A 19,369-nucleotide genomic window follows, 5' to 3' on the forward strand; every position below is an offset into this window, starting at 1 on the left:
CGAACGCAACAAATAGTTAATTTGATTCTCTGAAACATTTTAATAGAGACCTGTTCTTTGTCATGTTCCTTCCAGGGCAAGTAAAGCTAAGAATTAACTATGTAAATAGTTAGTGAAGCTAACTATTAACTATTGATAATGAAAGAGTTCCTTATTTTGGTCTTTCTGTGTGCAGATAGGGATAGACCTGTGTGTATGTGCATTTTTTTTTTTTTTATGTGCATTTTTATAACAAAAAAATCAGTGGCCCCCCCCCTTTTTTTTAAATACCAAGTAACAAACAAATGAAGTATAAGTGGGGAAAATAATTGTGATAGGTAACAAAGGTGCCCCACCTCCTTTTAAAGACAGACTTAAATATTTCATTAACCAGATGTTGACAGCTATTGTGATTTGTTGGTACTTGGTTATACTGCAGTTTGGTAATTTGAATGTAGTCATTTACCTCTTAAAGCCTTTTTAGAAATAATGTTTCTGCAATTTCTTCTTGTAATATACAGAGAAAGCAACCAGTGAGATGAATACTGCTGAGGATTGGGGCCTCATTTTGGATATTTGTGATAAAGTCGGTCAGTCTCGCACTGGGTAAGTGTTGCAGGGTTTCAAAGGATTTTTATTTTTTCATCCTGTTTATTAATGGGAATAAAACCAGAGTTAGAAGGTAAAGCTTATTACTAGAGTCACAATTTGGTTTGAAAAAAGAATGTTTTCACTAGCAAGATTTGAGGAATCATCCCATTTGGTTACTGCTTGTAACAGCAGGGACAGCATGACCAGTAACAGTGTCAATATTTAATTATTCACCCTTGTTCATATTTGTCTCCTAAAATCTAGTTTTTCCCACTGATTTTTAAAAGAAATTTTATTGAAATATAGTTGATTTACATGTTGTGTTAATTTCTGCTGTACAGCAAAGGGATTCGCTTTTACCTGTATATGTTTTCCATTCTTTTCCATTGTGGTTTGTCACAGGATATTGAATATGTTTCCCTGTGCTACACAGTAGGACCTTGTTGTTTAGCCATCCTCTGTATAATAGTTTGCATCTGCTAATCCCAAACTTCACTCCGTCCCTCCCTCACATCCCCTCCACTCTGGCAACCACCAGTCTGTTCTCTCTGTCCCCGATTCTATTTCATATACAGGTTCATTTGTTTCATATTTTAGATTCCACATGTAAGTGATATCACATGGCGTTTGTCTTTTTCCGGCTTACTTCCCTTAGTATGATTATCTCCAGGTCCATCCATGTTGCTGCAAGTGGCATTATTTTATTCTTTTTTGGGGCCAAGTAATATTCCATTATATACACACCAGTCTTTATGCACTCATCTGTTGATGGATATTTAGGTTGTTTCTTTTCCCACTGATATTTAAAGTCATCACTGATTTCTCAGATACCAAGTTTTTTGGTTCTTTCTGTGTTCTTTTCTTCTTTGTCACATCTGCACATTCGACTCAACTAATCAATGATACTGAAAGAGACAGTTTAGGGAAATAGAATTGTAAACTTTTTGGCCTACAGACTTTTTGGTAATACAGGGCTTTCTAAACAGTGCAGCAAGGGGATTAACTGAGTAGTGGTTTACAAGGCGTATACAGAGTAATGGTTTTCTCCATTCCTGGGCTGATAACGTCCAGTTATGAGTAGCCACATTTATCTCTTTGTGCCGCACAAACACTGTCTTATTTACATACTTCCCTGTAAAATCATGCTGCTAAATGATACTGGATTCTCCTGGTTGTAGTATTAACCCTCTGATGGTGCCTTCTCAGGCTCTTCTTCGATCCCTTTTAAATAGACGTAGTTCCTTAAACTTTCTCTGACCCTTTTTTTTTCTACCCAGCACTTTTTCTTTCTTTTTTTCTCTCACAGCTTCCAAGTATCTTTATGTGACTTCTATATTTTTAGCTATGATTCTGTACTTAAGCCCTACTCCCATGGATGCAGCATAATTTCAGAATATCACATGTTATAAGCCCCAATCTCACCACCTAGAACCCTGAACTCATGTCCCTTTTTGCTTTAGACCTACATTCCCTCCTTTGTCCTCACCTCTGTTAATGACAAGGTTATTCTCATTTCTGCTTAAAATCTCAGGCTCACCCCTGCATTTAGTTTCTTACTGAATTCTGTCACTTTGATCCATGTTCTCTCTCATGATGTTGATGTCATAGAGTCTCCTTAGTTAAGTCCTGAACTTGGTCAGATTAGGCAGGAAAGTTTGTCTTTAAGGCCTTTCTGCCCCTTCACTTGAGATCTTTCTCGCCTATAATGTGCTCCTCCTGGCTGGCTCCCAAAGTTGTGGCCTCCAAGTGTGGCCTCATCCATCCTCTTTGTTGTCTTTGCATTTTAGTAACCTCAATCTTGTTCTTTCCGGCCTGGTTGCTTCCTTAATTTAATTGAAGTTCGAGGAGCTGCTGCATGTTGCTTTTCTATTCCTTTTTCTCTATTTCTGTTGACCGCACTTTACTTGAGCCATCCTTCACCATGCTTAGACTAGTGAATTAACCTTCTGTCATTTCCTTCTGTCTTTTTCTTTCCAGTTCTTATAACCAGTTGCCATGTGACAACTCTGACCATTGTTACTCCCCTACCTTCCACTGAATTAAGCCTAGTAACCTCCTTAGGCCTCTGAATCATTTATTTTTCGTTTACTTCTTTTGTACTCACTATTCTTTTCAACGGGCTTCCCTGGTGGCTCAGTGGTAAAGAATCCGCCTGCCAGTGCAGGAGATGCACCTTTGATCCCTGGATGGGGAAGACCCCTGGAGGAGGCAGTGGTCAGCCTCTCCAGTATTCTTGTCTGGGAAATCCCGTGGATGGAGGAGCCTCGTGGGCTACAGTCCATGGGGTTGCAGAAGAGTCGGTCATGACTTAGTAACTAAACAGCAACAACACATTCTTTTCAACTCAAATATTTGAGTTGCCTGTGCTTTTCAGCCTTTTGTATTGCTTTTGGTCCCTCTGTTCCTCCAGTGGGGAATATTCTCATCTCCAGTCTCAGCGGTGTCTCATATCCTCCAGACACACTGTGGATATTATTTCTTCCATAAAGCCTTTCCTTATCCCATTGGCTGAAAATCTAAATCCTCAAAGCACTCTGTGAAAACCTTCCTTGTTTGAAATTTGTCCTGTGTAATAGTAATTTATATGTGTCCAGTAGATGTAGATTTGTAGCTTGTTATGCAGAGGAAAGCAAATAGCCTAGTGGTTGAGGGCATGGACTCCGCGGTGAGATGCCTGGGCTGGGACCCTGCTCTGACTGCTTAGCTATGTCACCGGTGGTCATAGTAACTTTAGTTTGCTGCTTGAGAATAAAAACAGTATCTTTTTCATAGGGGGTTTATGGTGAGTGTGAGATTAGTTACTACACGCAAAGTGTTTATAATAGTATCTGGGGTGTGGATAAGTGGGTAAGCCTCTGCTCCTTTTTGATAGTTTTTTGAGGATGATGTATCCACCTAGCTCCATCCCTGTGTGTTTTGGAGATAAAGGGGTAAGCCTCTGCTCCTTTTTGATTAAAGTGATATTGTCTGACAGTTTGTTGAGGATGATGTATCCACCTAGCTCCATCCCTGTGTGTTTTGGAGATAAAGCTTTTATCTAGCATTGAAGTTGGAAAGTCTCCTCCTCTCTTCACCCCATCAGTTTTCATTTTATCTTTAGTTTGGTGTTCTTCATTTTGTAGATGTTTTTTATAATAATGTGGTTAGTGGCTTGAAATGAAAAGACAAACTCCCTTTCATGACTAGAAATGTTCCATATTTTTCTAGTTAAAAAATAAATTTGAACCCATCTAAAAATCCCATATGATACGTTGTGAGGATTTAAAGAGATCAATTTGTTTTTCTGCAGCTAACATTATTATACTAGAAACTCTAATTTGTTAATTTTATTTCCTATTTTTTTCTTGTGATGAGAACTGTGAAAAGATGTACTCTGTCAGCAACTTTCAAACATACAACCAAGTATTGTAACTATACTCTCTGTGCTCTGCATTACACCCTCATAACTTACTTATCTTGTAACTGAAAGTTTGTACCTTTTGGCCCATTTTACTCATTTTGCCCACCTCTTGCCCACCCCTCCAGCCTTATGGCAACCACCACTCGGTTCTGTTTCTGTGAGTTTGATTTTATTAGATTTTGCATACCAGTGAGATCAGACGGTGTTTGTCTTTCTCTGCCTTAATTCAGTTAGTGCAGTGCCCTCAAGGTTCCATCCATATTGTCCTCAGGTCAGGTTTATGTGGTCTAAGAACCTAGATATGTATTTAAAATGTACTAATTTGTTGCTTTAAACAGTTATGTTTTATTTGTATTTTGTTGTTATCTAGTATCAGTAGGTTTAGATACATGCTCATTTTATACTTTTTTCATATTTACTTTAGAGGGCATTCTCTCAGTATTTTTCTTTAATATTTTGTTACCCTTTGGAGATTTTAATTGACATTGTGCCAAATCTGTGAATTTACCTGGGAAGTGTTCTCAGCTTTGCTAATTTAAATAGAGGGATGGTTCTTTTTGTTTTTTTTAATTAATATTTCTTTCCTTTCCTCTTTCTTCCTTTTCCCTTTTCACTTATTTTTTCTTCCTTAATAGTTCTTGGTCTCTGGTTCCTTTAAAGTCTCATTATGTTAATTTTCACGCAGTTATTTGTTTATGTAAATGTGATATCTCTTTCTAGCTCTTGTTAATAAAGAATTGTTTGAAAAGGACTATATAATAGTTGAGATACCATTGTAGTCTCACTAAGGTTCAAAAATTGCAGACCCACAAAGCTTGTTTATGTGTGTGATTTCTCTTTAAAAATGATGTTTTACATACATATCTGGTTGTATTTTCACCTTCTTGCTGTGCCTTGATGACTTCATAGTAGGAAATAAGCACATAGTAGGAAATAAGGCCACATTTTTATTTTCATGGGCCCTCAGCACTTTTGTCTTCCTAGGTCCCTTTCTCCATAAAAAGTAACAAAAATAAAAAATTTTATGGCTGCATTATTATAAAGACAAATGTATTATTATACATGAAAACATTTTCTTTGATCTAAGTTTGTGACATTCAGTACATTCACATTGCTATGAGATCATCTCTGCTGTCTGTCTCCAGAACTTTTCATCATCTCAGGTGAACTCTGCCTGTCAAACAACTTACCATTCCCCTCTTCCCTTGAACCTGGTAACCATTTACAGTTTTGTTTTAATTTTTTTTAATCATTTTATAATTAGGTATATGGAAAACTCATGGAGATCTGGTTTATGTTGTCTAGGAACCTAGATATGTTTAGTATGGGTTGCTGATGGTAGCATACGAATATTGAACATATGTATTGTAGATTGTTAGTGAAGTACTCTGGGTACCTGGTATGCTTTAGAAAAGGTTGAAACATGTCACTGGTGTGAAAGGGAAAGTGGGCATGAGTTTTCCTGAGACTGGTGTAGATAGAGCAGGTTGAAGTATGCAGTTCATAAGCTTATTTGTGTACTAGGCAACAGTCTAGGTTTTTTTTTTTAAAAAACATTGTCAAAAAAAAACAAAACAAAACAAACAAACAAAAAAAACATTGTCAAAAAAAAATTGTCATTTGGAGTTAATCTTTGATTTTATGAAATGTACAGATCTATTTAAGAGGATGGATTTAGGGAAGGGGGAGGGAACTTTAAGAAAAGTGTTTCTGTTTTTGTAAGATTTGTTTATTTTAATCAAAATGATATGTTACCAGCAATATATTATAGAATTATTTAGTATATAAATAAAATAACTTACATTAAAGTCTTTATCCCCTAAGAAAATAATATTTTAAAATCCTTTGGCTCTTTTTAAAAGAAAAAAATTCTTTCTTGTAAACTATTTTGGAATTGTGGTCATTTGGAAAATATTCTCAAGTTTTAAGGGGAAATGAAGAGCCAATTATTGTGAAATTTCATTTACTCAGAGAACTGTGACCCAGGAACATGGTTCCAGCAGTCTTTCAGAAAACCCTCCTTAATTCTTCCTCTTTGAACCACACATATGTGTGTATTTGTTTGTTGATTTATAGAAATATTTATGTTTATATGAAATGTGTACTTTTTTGTTTCAAAAATACTCACATGGCTCAAACATTAAAATAACTTAAAAAGATAAATATTGACAAAATAACTCCTGTCCCTATTTCTCTCCCCCATCCTCTGTAGGTAACCACTTCTGTTTCCTTTGTATCTTTCTATTGTTCCTTTATACAAATACAAAAATAATTTTCCCACATTGATAGGCAATAAGCATATTATATTCACTGTTCTACATTTGTAATTACTTAATTCCTTAACATATCCTGTCACCCTGAAGTGTTTGAATATGCTGGACTTAAAACTTAAAAAAAAATTATGAAATTTTTTTTTCTGACTTTGTAAGATATTCACATGATGTTTAGTGTTCAGTTCCAGTGTCTAAGTACTGAAAAATACTTAGCCAGTGAGGTCATATGATAGACTGAAAAGTCTCTGTTCAAAATCAAGAGAACTTTCAGAATAATAGTAGCAGTTTTCTTTAATGTGTCTTCACATAATAAATAGCTTTTGTCTGTTAGTTTTGATTGATTTGTTTATAACTTCATATATAAAGAAATAGATGTGAGTAAATATTGATTGTCCACAATGAAAAATTAATATTCTGTAATTGACATCCAGATTAATTTGTGCTATTTTATATCTTAACTATCTTTGCTTTGACAAAAATACAGTTGACTGAGAGTGGAAAACATGATAAACTTTTCTCTGTACTTGGCTAAGGGATCTATTTAGATAGTAAGTCTTTTGATTTATTCACATAAAATTAGAAGAAGAAAATGATAAGTCGTTGACATTTCGTGAAAAATATGAATATAAGCCTTTGGGAAAGAGTTTTTTAAAAATATTTTTCATTGGCTTTATGTTGTCCTTTCCTGGACCTGGACTTTGACTATCTTTGGGCTTTAACTAAAGGTTGATAGCATATGTCTTGATTTTTTTTTTTTTTAAGGGAAAAGTAATCTCTGACCTAGGCGTCTTCAGATTAGAAGGGCAGCTTCAGGTCAAGAAACAGATCTCTTCCAATGTTTGTTTTGTGACAGTCATACCCTCAGTTGGCGGGCCTTCGGTCTTGAAGTCTTTCATTTATTGACTGTTTATTATCTGTGGTAGGGACTTTATACATACCTCATCTGTTATATGAATCATGTATATATTTTTTCCATTATTCATTTGACTTTTTTTTCCCATTTAGAAGTTTTTGATTTTTATATAGCTGAATTTATCAGTTTTCTGGATTTTAGAATTTTGAGTTAATAGACTTTCTTTCTTTAAGGTTTTAGTAGAACTATCTCATGTTTTCTTTATAGTTTCAGCTTTTGTTTTATGATTAATGTACTTTGTTTTTTAAAATAGAATTTTAGATTTACAAAAAAATTGAGCCAATAGTACAAAGAATTCCATAACCCATCCCCCCATATATAGTTTCCTCTATTATTGACATCTTGCATTAATGTGGTATATACTATAAGGAATGAATCAATGTGGTGGTGGTGTAGTCGCTAAGTCATGTCTGACTCTTTGGACCACATAGATGGTAGCCCTCCAGGCTCCTCTGTCCGTGGATTAACCAATGTCTGTAGTTTATGTTAAGGCTCACTCTATACTGTACAGTTTTATGGGTTTTGACAAGTCCATAATGACGTACACCATTGTTACAGGATCACCACAGAGTAGCCTCACCAACCTTAAAATGTCCTCTGTTCCCCCTATTCATCCCTCCCCTTTCTCTCTCAACCTCTGGCAACCACCAATTATTATTATTTTTTTTTTACTATTTCTGTAATTTCCCATTTTCCAAAATGTACAATTAGGAGCATTTAGTATGTATAGCCTTTACAGACTGGCTTCTTTAACTTAGCAAAATGCATTTAAGCATCATCTGTGTTTTTTCATGGCTTGCTGGCTCATTTCTCTTTATTTCTGAATAATATTTCCTCACCTGAATGTATTATAGTTTGTGTGTACATTCACCTATTGAAGGATATCTTGATTGCTTCCAGTTTTGGTGATTGTGAATACAACTGGTGTGAAAGCATGTGCAGGTTTTTTGTTTGTTTGTACGAACATAGACTTTTAAAAACTGGGTAAGTACCAAAGAGCATGCTTGCTGCATTGTATGATAGGACTGTACATGGCTTTTCTAGGAAACTGGCAAACTGTCTTCCAAAGTCTCTTGTAGTTGTGATTTCATTTTTTACGTTTAAGTCTTTGATCTATTTGGAATTTATTATGTAGTTTGAGGTATGGCTCTAAATTTATTCTTTTCTGTTTGGCTACCTCAAAATTTCAGCACTATTTATTGAATGATCTTTGTCCTTTCTGATTTGAAATACTGCTTTTATATATTACATTGCTTTATGTATTTGGATTTTTTTTTAAATTCTCTTTTGTCTCATTGGCATGTATCTATTCATGTGCTGCTACCATGTGGTTTTAATTATTAAAACCTTATAATACATTTTAATACTTGTCAGGGCTGGTTTTCTTTTTTTTTTTTTTTTTTTACAGTTTCTTAATATTCTTGTCCCTTTCTACTGTCCTCACATAAACTTTTGGATTGGCTTGGCTAGTTTATGAACAGAACTATTTTTTTTTTTAATGGGCTTAGTTGTAAATGAATAGATTTTTGATATTAAAATTTTCCAGTCTGAGAATGTAGCATATCTTTCTGTTTGTATCTTTTAATAGTGTTTTAACGTTTTCCTGTTAACAAATCTCATTCATTTTTTGGTGAAGTTTTTTAATAAGGTATTTTATCCTTTTGTTGTTTAGTCACTAGGTTTTGTCTGACTCTTTTGCAACACTGTGGACTGTAGCCCACCAGGCCTCTCTGTCCATGGGATTTCCCAGGCAAGAATACTGGGGTGGGTTGCCATGCTCTCCTTCAGAGGGTCCTCCTGACCCAGGGATTGAACCTGCGTTCCCTGCATTGGCAGGCAGATTCTTTACTACTGACCCACTAGAGAAGCTCATTTTGTCCTTTTTGCTGCTATTTAAGTGAAGCCTGTAACTGCTGGTTTGATGGTAAATTTTTTTTTTTCAAAATAGACTGTATTATAACAATGGCGTACCCTGAAGAGGTAAACCATTTGTAAGGGGAAAGTGATATGATGATTCAGGAGAAATTGGCAACAGCTGTAGGTGCCAAGACCTTGACCAGGCAGTGGAGACATGGGTCTGATTAGATCTGATATTTCCATCTTCACTTGCCCCAGACAATGATTTTCCTTTTGTATTTTACATGATTTTTTAAACCACCGTGTATTCAGTAGAACAGGATCTACAGAGTCCTCATGACTCCTGAGATCATTTCACAGATGAGGAAACTAAAGCACTGAGATTTTAATGTGACTTGTCTGAAAGTTGTAGAGGCAAATTGGAAGTCAGGTTTCTTTACTCAGGTTATTTTTACCAGTTTTATGTTTCTTCTCACTTCTTTGTGCTGAGTCCTCAAGTACCTACAGTGCATGGTTATTTAAAAGTCAAAATCATGAACTAAGTAAGACGTACCAGTTTTTTTTCAGTTGGAGTTTAAAATTGCTCTGCAGTGTTCCGTACAGCAAAGTGAGTGAGGTATGTGTATATGTGCATCCCTCCCTCGGAGGCCTCCCTCCCTTGCTCATCCTACCCTCCAGGTCTTCATAGAGCACTGAGCTGAGCTCCTTGTGCTGTAAGCAGCTTCCCACTAGCTATTTTTACACATGGTAATGTATATAAAATGGGCTTCTCAGGTGGCTCAGATGCAAAAGAACCTGCCTGCCAGTGCAGGAAGCACAGGTTCGATCCCTGGGTCAGGACAATCCCCTGGAGAAGGAAGTGGCAACCCACTGCAGTATTCTTGCCTGGGAAATCCCATGGACAGAGGAGCCTGGAGGGCTGCAGTCCATGGGGTTGCAAGAGTTGAATACCACCTAGCAATTGAAAAACAACAACAAATGTATTTAAAGACATACTGATTTTATTAAGTTTTTAGTGATTCCTCTTTCTCCCATACATGATATAACCTTGTGTTTTGTTTGACTGATATATACTTCTGTGTTAAATGATCTGGGAAACTCAAATATCATACTAAGTTTAAGAATTCAGTGAGTGTTACCTGCATTTCCGTTAATCCTCATTGTTTCTGCTGAAGTCCTTCTGGAACATGAACTTGTTCTTTCACTAACCAGATAATGTTATTTGTATACTGTGTTCATGTTCCATTGGTCATCTCATAAGAAATACCTATTTAATAAGCTCAGAATCGAGAATTTGATTATTTATGTTCAGTGTTTTGCGCTTTTCCCCTTGTGCTGTGTAGACTGTGTTTTATGTAATGTATGTTACAAATCACATGTGCACTTTTTTTTTTATTATTATTATTATTTTTTTTTTTCCAGTGGGTTTGTCATACATTGATGTGAATCAGCCATGGATTTACATGTATTCCCAATCCCGATCCCCCCTCCCACCTCCCTCTCCACCCGATTCCTCTGGGTCTTGCCAGTGCACCAGGCCGGAGCACTTGTCTCATGCATCCCACCTGGGCTGGTGATCTGTTTCACCATAGATAGTATACATGCTGTTCTTTTGAAATATCCCACCCTCACCTTCTCCCACAGAGTTCAAAAGTCTGTTCTGTATTTCTGTGTCTCTTTTTCTGCTTTGCATATAGGGTTATCGTTATCACCTTTCTAAATTCCATATATATGTGTTAGTATGCTGTAATGTTCTTTATCTTTCTGGCTTACTTCACTCTGTATAATGGGCTCCAGCTTCATCCATCTCATTAGAACTGGTTCAAATGAATTCTTTTTAATGGCTGAGTAATATGTGCACTTTGAATATGACATTGAGTATACAGTTATTCATTTCAGTTCAGATTTCTGTTGTATTTTATATTAAACTTTTATTGTTAATGTAATGCCTTTATGCTTTTGAAAGTCATCCTCTAAATTAGATTCCCTTTAGTATTCCAAGCAGGTTTATCTTTTCTGTTAATTAACTTTTTTTTTTCTTTAATTTTGATCAGCAAAGATTTGAGTTCTCATCTCTTTTAGTGTATGCCTGCTAGGTACTAAGACCTGTAAAAGTATGCATATGTATATTCACTCTCCACTCTACAATATCCTTGAATTATAGTTTGTGGTAAAGTACTTTTTATAGCATATAAAATGAAAATGTAAAGTTTAAATCACTCTAAAATAGCTTTGAAAGCTAAAGCTGTAGAAGTAAAACTCAGGAGAATAGGACACGTGTGTGCTTTCTAGAACTCACATCGAGTGTCTCTAAGTCCCTGGCACGATTCTGGGAGTAACGTAATAACATACTGAACAGGAAGTGTCGAAGTCCCCTTTTACAGATGAGGTCTGTCAGGCCTTGCATCTCTTTCTCCTGAATCACAGTGCCGCTTTTGTCTAGCAGTGGTTCTCAGCCCAGTGGTGTCGCTCTGTTAGGAATGGTTTTGGTTCTCACAGTGACAGGAGGTTACTACTGACATCGATTAGGCAGGGGCCAGAGATGTGATACACCAGATAGTTTTACATCACAAGAATTTTTCTGCCCCTATTTAGAAACACACAGCTAGTAGCTCTGTACCTTTTCAGTCCTGCCTCAAAGGTGATGAGAGGTTAACCATGCAAGCACATTTGTGAGTTGTACTATGGATTGTTATTACTGCTACTTTTTTTTAAAACTGTTTTTCTTTTATATTTACAATACTTTAAGGGAAATGCCCTATTGTTCTTCTTTCAGGCCCCATGAGGGGAATAATAAAGAGGTGGTATTCTCATTTTGAAAAGTTGATTGATCTGAAATCATAAGTTTAGTAATAGATGCAGTAATTAGAATTTAAATTCACTGCTCTTTGAATGGTAATAATTTACTCAAGCATATGAAATCTCATTACAGTTGAACCCGATATCTTTATGGTACAAAAGTACTTTTCATCTGAGATGTAGAGATGAGACATATTTGAAATAAGAGACTTTTAAAAAGTTGTACAAAGTGTAAGATCTCTTAAAGCTTGACTTCTTTTATCCAGCAATATCATTGAATATTTTTGTCTTTCTCCTTATATATTAATGGAAAGACCTTTTCAGGTAATCTCACTAATTGATAACCAGGGACAAATGTTGAGCTGTTTAACTGTCATAACTGTACAACAACATACCTACAAGTAGATAGATATTTATAAATAATGTGACAATTTTGGAAATGTACTCAGGGCTCTTCAAAGAGATTTGAAAGTTCATTGTTCTTTGAAAAGAGAATTGCAGGATTGCAAAATTAGTTTTAGTTTTCTTTGATCCTGTGAATTGCATTGTATGCATGTTTAGCTTCCCGAACGTAACTGTGTTTGTTTGCAGCCCCCTCCATTTTATTTTCCCTGAAAACTTGGTCTCCTGTCCACTGAGTGAACTCTGTGTGCTGTCTCACAATTTCAGGTCCCGTTTCTCTTACAGAGTGTGAATATCTCCCCACACTGAGTATGATTGTTCAGAGTATCCATATTTTAAACATGGCCCTACATATACCAGCCATCTTCTTCGCTTGGTGTACAACATAGCAGTTTTGCTTCAGTAATTGAGGAGAAGTTGCCCGTATTGCGCATACTTGAGAGATGGCAGGATATGTGCTCCAACAGGAACTCCCTAGCAAGGAAAATTGATTAATCGCCATGTTTGCCTTATATCCTGACTTTGGAAACCCAGGAAACAATATGCTTCCTTTACATTTTACAGTGGTGTGATTTACACTGTGGCCATTTATCACGTCTAAGTTAAGAGCATTATTTGGGGCTGGAAAAGGTGAGGGAGAGTTCTTTCCTTGTTCTCATCTGTATCCTTGATCCCTCCTATCTTTTTGTTTTTTCCACCCCAAGGTAAGGAAAAGTGTGGATGAGTCTTACAGATTGCTTTCAAATACGAAAATGGGGTTTGAGGAAGGGTTTTGAGAGACATCAGGATTTAACTGATTGGTGGTGGAATCTGTTGGTAGTCCCCTCTAAAGGCACATGCAGATTTTATCTTAGCAGGCAGTTTTATAAAATACTTCATCTTGTATGTACCATCAGTCTCTTTCTTCACATCCTGTCCTTCTCGCCACACTTCTTATTGTGCATTTTTCCCTTACCATGCAAGTTTCAGAAATAAATTTTGTGAGAGCATGTACATTTTCCACACGGGAAGCAAACTCAGTGGAAGATGCAGAAGTTGGTAACAAATAGAGCTTTATAGTGAAGATTATTTAGTTATTCAAAATACTAATTATTGTACAACAGTGAAAAGTAGCGTTTGTTCCTTTTGGCTCAGTGACTTTTTCTTGAGCTTCGGCCGTGTTGAAGGCATAGCACCTAAATGACGAGAGTGGTGTGGGGTGAGAGGATAGACAGGGACCCCCTCCTAAAGCTGTCTTTTCTCTGAAGCCTACAGTGCAGTGTGTTGAGGTGGATTGGAGTAATGTTGTGAATAAAGAAACTGACTTTGATGCTTTAGTTCATCAGAGCTGACACATGCTGAGGCAGCCGTGTGCATTTGTGAAAGGCCTGTTTTCTTATCTGGCCTATGATTTAAGGAAAAGACATTAGAAGCCACAACTTGATGCAAGTACTGCCTTTTTTTTCTCACTCTGATATGAACTACATGTCCGAGATCTATGCATAAAAAGATAATGTCTGGATGAATATAATTTTGGCTGGGGTGACCACGCATCCAGTTTGCCTTGGGTAGTTTCACTGTCTGCATACATTATGCCTGGTTAGCACCGCCTTTCACTCTCAGAGGGGCATGCGTATAGGTGATAAATTGTACAGATGCTGTGTTTGTAGTCCATGTTCATTTATCATCAACAGAGGATAATGACCAGAGGACGCCTACTTTAAATTCACTTATAACTCTTTCTTCTTTTCTTTTTTATGGTTTTTCATAGGATGTTTTATTTTAATTGGAGGATAATTGCTTTACAATGTTGTGTTTCTGCTGTGTTCAACGGTGTGAATCTGCTATAAGTATACATATAAGATCACATAACTCTTAAGCCTTTTTGAAAACTATTTTAGCTATAATTTTTTGTTGCATAGTAACATTTAATAATGGTATGTGTATATATATACTTCAGTTTCACTTCTGTGTTTTGCTTATAATCTTGTGGAAATACTGAGAAGATGAATTAAAAAAACACGGAACAGAATGAGGTAGTTTAGTGTTTTGTGGGTCACTTCTGTTGTTTAATAGCACCGGTTTTATATACAACTCTGAATGGATTATTCTTTTAGCTTAATGTATCTAAAAAGATATTGCTTTGTTAGCATATATGAAGTATTTATCAGGACTCAAGCATATCCTACTTCACTTTCCTCTTTGGCATTATCCTTTTTATGGTTGCCATAGCAAACTATACTTTGGTGTCAGACGTTCTTTGCTTTGGTTTTTAAAATTGGCTGTGTTAAAATGTTTCAGCAGTATAGAAATGAGTGAAATAAAAAGTAAAAGATCCATTTCAAAGTGTCTTTCTCCAGCCTCCTTTCCACAAGTCCCTGCAGTTTAGATTCTTTTTTTTTTTTTAATGTGATTTATGAACAATACATTTAAAACTTGGTGGTAAAGCAAGTATTGGGAATTATTTTCTAAAAAGTAATCATAGTGCTGAATCACCTTTGGATCATTATTTTTTAATGATTTCAGTTTTAGTATTCAGATAATCTTTTTTATAGTTGGCCTCTGTCATGCTTTGAAGTGATAATTTTGTGTTTGTCAACATGCTTTTCAAAAGTGCAGAAATTAGCCTGCTAAAATCCTGATTTCTGTCCCCTCAACTCAGTGAGATCACCGCTGTCTTCCTGGGATCACCTTCTCTGCACTGAGATCCAGAAACTGCCTGCAGACAGAAAGCCTGTTCCAGTATCTGCAGTGCCCCTGTGTAGAAAATTGAAGCAAATGTTTGGTTTATCTATTTTGTATTCTTACAGATCATCATTCTGTGCTACCTGTGGCCTAACGTCTCAAGTGTATTTTAAATATATTTTTTCAGTTTTCTGATTATTTACAACAGGAGTTCCACTTATTCTGTCATGACTAGAAGTAAAACTCTTGATCTGTCATTTTATTTTCAAAACTTTCCAACCAGAATTAGCCCCAAGTGCCTAGTCTATGATTGCTAAGTTGAAAAATTTGAAGGAACTTTTTAGTGTACAATTTTTCAGTTGTGTCATTAATAAAAATTAAAATTCTCTACCAGGTTCTCCCATTTTGTATCACAACTTATTGCCTTTTATAGTTAAGGTGGGAGGGGGAAGTGGAATATACAACTAATTGTTACACTTTTCATTTTTTAGACCTAAAGATTGTCTTCGGTCTATTATGAGGAGGGTAAACCATAAAGATCCTCATGTGGCTATGCAGGCTCTCACCGTGAGTGATTTTGTTTTAAGATCTACAGCAAAATTGTCTGCCAAAGTCAAGCCCTTTTAACTTCCAATTTTATCCTTTTAGCTTCTAGGAGCATGTGTCTCAAACTGTGGCAAAATTTTTCACTTAGAAGTATGTTCGAGAGATTTTGCTAGTGAAGTAAGCAACGTATTAAACAAGGTAAAGAACATTATTTCCAGAAATGAATTAAGACTGTCTTCTTTCTTCATGCATTTTACGTGTATTTTATTGTTCAGTTCTTCACCTTTTTAAATCACAAAGGACTATTCTGTGTTTTTTTGTTTTTGTTTTTTTAGCTCTTTCTAGGATATGTTTATCCCATGTATAAGTCCATGTTAGGTTTGCTGAGGAGACTACGTATTTATATAACTTGGAGAGTTGGTTTTGGTGAAGCCAAATTAGGATACATTTAACCTTTTTTCTTCATCATTCCTTTCTTCTGATGAAAAATATGCATTTTTCTGTCTGATTAAAAGGTACCAGTTTACTTTGGGCACAGAGATTATCTGCTTAACAAAATGTAAAGGATTCAAATCCAGCAGTTGAAGGAATTTTAAAAATTTAATTACTAAATAATATGTAAGTTTTCCCAGTAAAAATTCATGCATTCATAAAAATTCATGTAGTTATCTCTGGCCTTTCTTGGTGGTGGGTGGAGTAATTATTAAGAAAAATTATTTTTAATGTTAAAAGAGAAAATGCTTCATGGTTTTTTTTTTTGAAAAATGAGCATTTCCAAATTTTAGTACGAAACAGTAAAGAAGTGAGATAATTTAAAATTCTGATCTTCTTTTAATACATTATGGTTATGTGATAATTTTCTCCTGTGCTACTTTATTCAGTTATTTAGTTATATTGTATTTAGGTCTTTTTTTTTTTTTAAACTAATTCTTTACTATTCTTTTGATGTCTTGAATGTCCATTCAAAATGTACAGCTATTTATGAAGAGATTCTAATATAATATTTTCTTTAATTGATATGTACTCAGTACTTAGTAATATAAACAACTGCATTGAAAGGCAAGCAGGTGCATATAGGAGAAAGAACTTCACTTTATTTTGCAGATATTTTGTAGTGAACTTGTTGGTTTTATATTTAAGAGGGAGGTGCTGTTTTGAAGAAATGAAGTTTCCAGGAATATGGACAGTAGTGGGCCTCAGGCCAGGGCTCAGATAATTAAGTAATTGGAGGAAAACACAGTCATGCATATTAAAAATTAGGAATTAGGAATTAAAGAACTGTACTATTTATTCTTTTTTCCAACTTATTTTTTTATTGGTCTGAAAAAAAGAAAATAGATTTTCCTGTCTTCCTCATATGCAGTAAAATATGAGTTAGTAAAAGACCCTGAAATACTCTTAGTTGTAAAATACTCTGAAAAGTCCTATCTTTCTGACCTCCAAAATAAGTAACTCTATATCTAATGTTTTGGTTTGATGTGACATATGTGATGGTATCATCTATTTTTTCCCATAATATGAAAATAAAACTGGCTTATTTCTAGTAACCATCTGTGTTTTCTTATGTGTCACCTATAGTTAGGGATAATTTATGATTTAAAAAGAGATCTGAAATACTGTATTAAATCACTAAACAGAAAGTGATTTTTTGTTAAATTTTTTTCTCTATTTTTCAGGGTCATCCTAAAGTGTGTGAAAAATTGAAGGCTCTTATGGTTGAATGGACAGATGAATTCAAGAATGATCCACAGCTTAGTCTAATATCAGCAATGATTAAGAACCTGAAGGAACAGGGTGTTACGTTTCCAGCTATTGGCTCTCAGGTATTTTATAGACATTTGTGTGTGCTACATTTGTTTCTGAAGTTAACTGTGTTTATTTGAGGTTTTCTTTTTTTCTTCCAAACCCAGGTAGTTGTTTATACTCCAGAGGAATTTTATTAATAATTATAATCTGGCATATAAAGGTGCCAAAAAGAATATATAGTGGATTGCTAATGTTTTCCAACTTCCATTTCCCCACTGTTTCTTCTTTTTAAATGAATTAACTGTTTTGTTATTTAAGATTTTTTTTAAATATAATTTTAATGATACAGAGCAAATTGCTTTATTAGTTAGTACTGACATTCTTGTTAAATGCTCTTCATGCTGTAATTTTATCTACAAAGAATGACAGCTCTAAAATAATGTTTCCTTAAAATTTAAGGATGTGTTTAGAGGTTATTTGGACTATGAAATTTATGAACACCTGTATTAAAATGGGAGGGAGATATAAAGGGGTCATTAGGAGGAGAAACACATAAAACATCTTTCCCGTTAATAAGAACTGACCAGCACAGAAGTCTTCTTTCTTCTTCCTAATAAATATGATTGACTGAAAAGCTTAATTTGCCTTAAAAAAATTATTTATGTAATGGGCTCAATCTCTAGCTTATGTCATGTAGGAAAAAAAAAATGAAAGGGGATGTTTTTATTCTTTTTCTTTTGTGGGTAACCATTATTTAGGATGCCCACTTGACTAAGCAGGCTTAAAATGTCTGGTAACTTACTGTATTGTCTTGCCCCACTATACCGCTTGGGCTGGAATGTAATGAGTGGTGTGAAAACACGATTGGGAAATGCTTAGTTGTGAAGGGCTTGCATTCAGGGTTTTGGCCGTTTCAAGGGAATTATGAAGTGATTCATCTAGACCTTCTTCTTAAGGCATTTCTGATTTATCAAAGTACTCTTGAGATGTGAAGATCCAGAAATATATTCTGGAAATGAAAGAAGAAAAGGATATTTTTCTTTTTACTTGAAAAAAAATTTAGCTTATGACTAATTTTACAGTGATAAATTATGTCTTGAGAAGTAGTCATTCATAATTGATAGCTCGTTTTACTACTCTCAGTATAATTTCTAAATCTCTGTAGTTAAGGAATAATTTTATGCAGAATAATCCAAGATACGGTATAATAACATGACAGCAGAAGCAGCGTTTAATTACCAGAGACTGTCCTCACTGTGGAGAAGGAAGAGTGTAGCTACTTGGTGGAATGTCAGTTTGTGTGCCCTGAGAACCTGTTCTAGAGCGCGGTGCTCACAGCGCAGTTCGTGGACCGTCAGTAGTCACCATCACCCGGAAGCTTATTAGAACTCTCATCTCACTCGTGTGGAACACACCATGCAGTGGCTTCATTAGCTCCATTTTAACAAGATCCCCGATGACTGTGTGCACATTAGAGTCTGAGCAGCACTGCTCTTAAGGACAACTTTCGGTGCCAGTGAAAACCGCTCCTTTAAGAGAAGGAAGAAGAGTTAATGATCGGATGGATCCATAGCTTTGCTGGGTTAACCTCAAGTCTCAGGTAGTTGTGGGAGCCACTCTCGTGATCCTCTAATCTAATCCCCTCATTTTACAGATGAGGGTACTGAGCCCCAGAATGGTTAAGTGACTTGCCCAGGGCCACAGCTAGTGGTTGACAGAGCTGGAACAGGCCTTCCAACTCTCAGTCCAGTGTTCTTTCCACTACATGATCCTGCCTTCCGTTTGCTATTGAGGTTAGTAGATATGTGTCTGTCCGGACTAGGATTTGAAGGACAAGAAGTGGAGTGAACACTGGGAAGACTGCTTACGTACTGATGGGTGTAGACATGGGATTCCTGTCTTGTTCAGAAGATTCAAGATGTAGATTAGCAGTAGGAAAGAGTGACTTTTCTTTTTTTCATGTACATGTTATAAAGTATGTGAAAGCTCATTCTGTTACAGCTGCTGTGTTTCACCCACAGGAAATATGTAAAATGCATATAAACTATGATGAGGTAGAATGGTGTTTTCTATTTTTTTTTAAATAGTAGTTTCTGAAGAGCTTGTTTGTTATTGAAAATCCTGTTTGTAAAGAGCTCCTTGTTTAATTAAAAAAAAAATCTGTCATCTGGAATCAACTGCAGAAGTCCCTACCAATTT

At 35.6% G+C, this 19,369-nt stretch overlaps 1 protein-coding gene across 2 annotated transcripts in view; it reads left to right on the plus strand.

Moving 5' to 3' along the window:
- The window catches only part of STAM (signal transducing adaptor molecule), a 61,707-nt gene that overhangs the window by 15,140 nt on the left and 27,198 nt on the right, over nt 1–19,369 (plus strand). The window contains exons 2-5 of one of the 2 annotated variants that reach the window (XM_043478987.1): nt 501–585; nt 15,370–15,445; nt 15,527–15,622; nt 17,101–17,247. In XM_043478987.1, coding sequence (XP_043334922.1) covers nt 501–585; nt 15,370–15,445; nt 15,527–15,622; nt 17,101–17,247 — 404 coding nt within the window. The remainder of the gene's footprint in view (nt 1–500; nt 586–15,369; nt 15,446–15,526; nt 15,623–17,100; nt 17,248–19,369) is intronic. The other variant, XM_043478989.1, reaches the window with a different exon arrangement.

Source organism: Cervus canadensis, chromosome 10, assembly GCF_019320065.1.
Source record: "Cervus canadensis isolate Bull #8, Minnesota chromosome 10, ASM1932006v1, whole genome shotgun sequence".
Taxonomy (NCBI): Eukaryota; Metazoa; Chordata; class Mammalia; order Artiodactyla; family Cervidae; genus Cervus; species Cervus canadensis.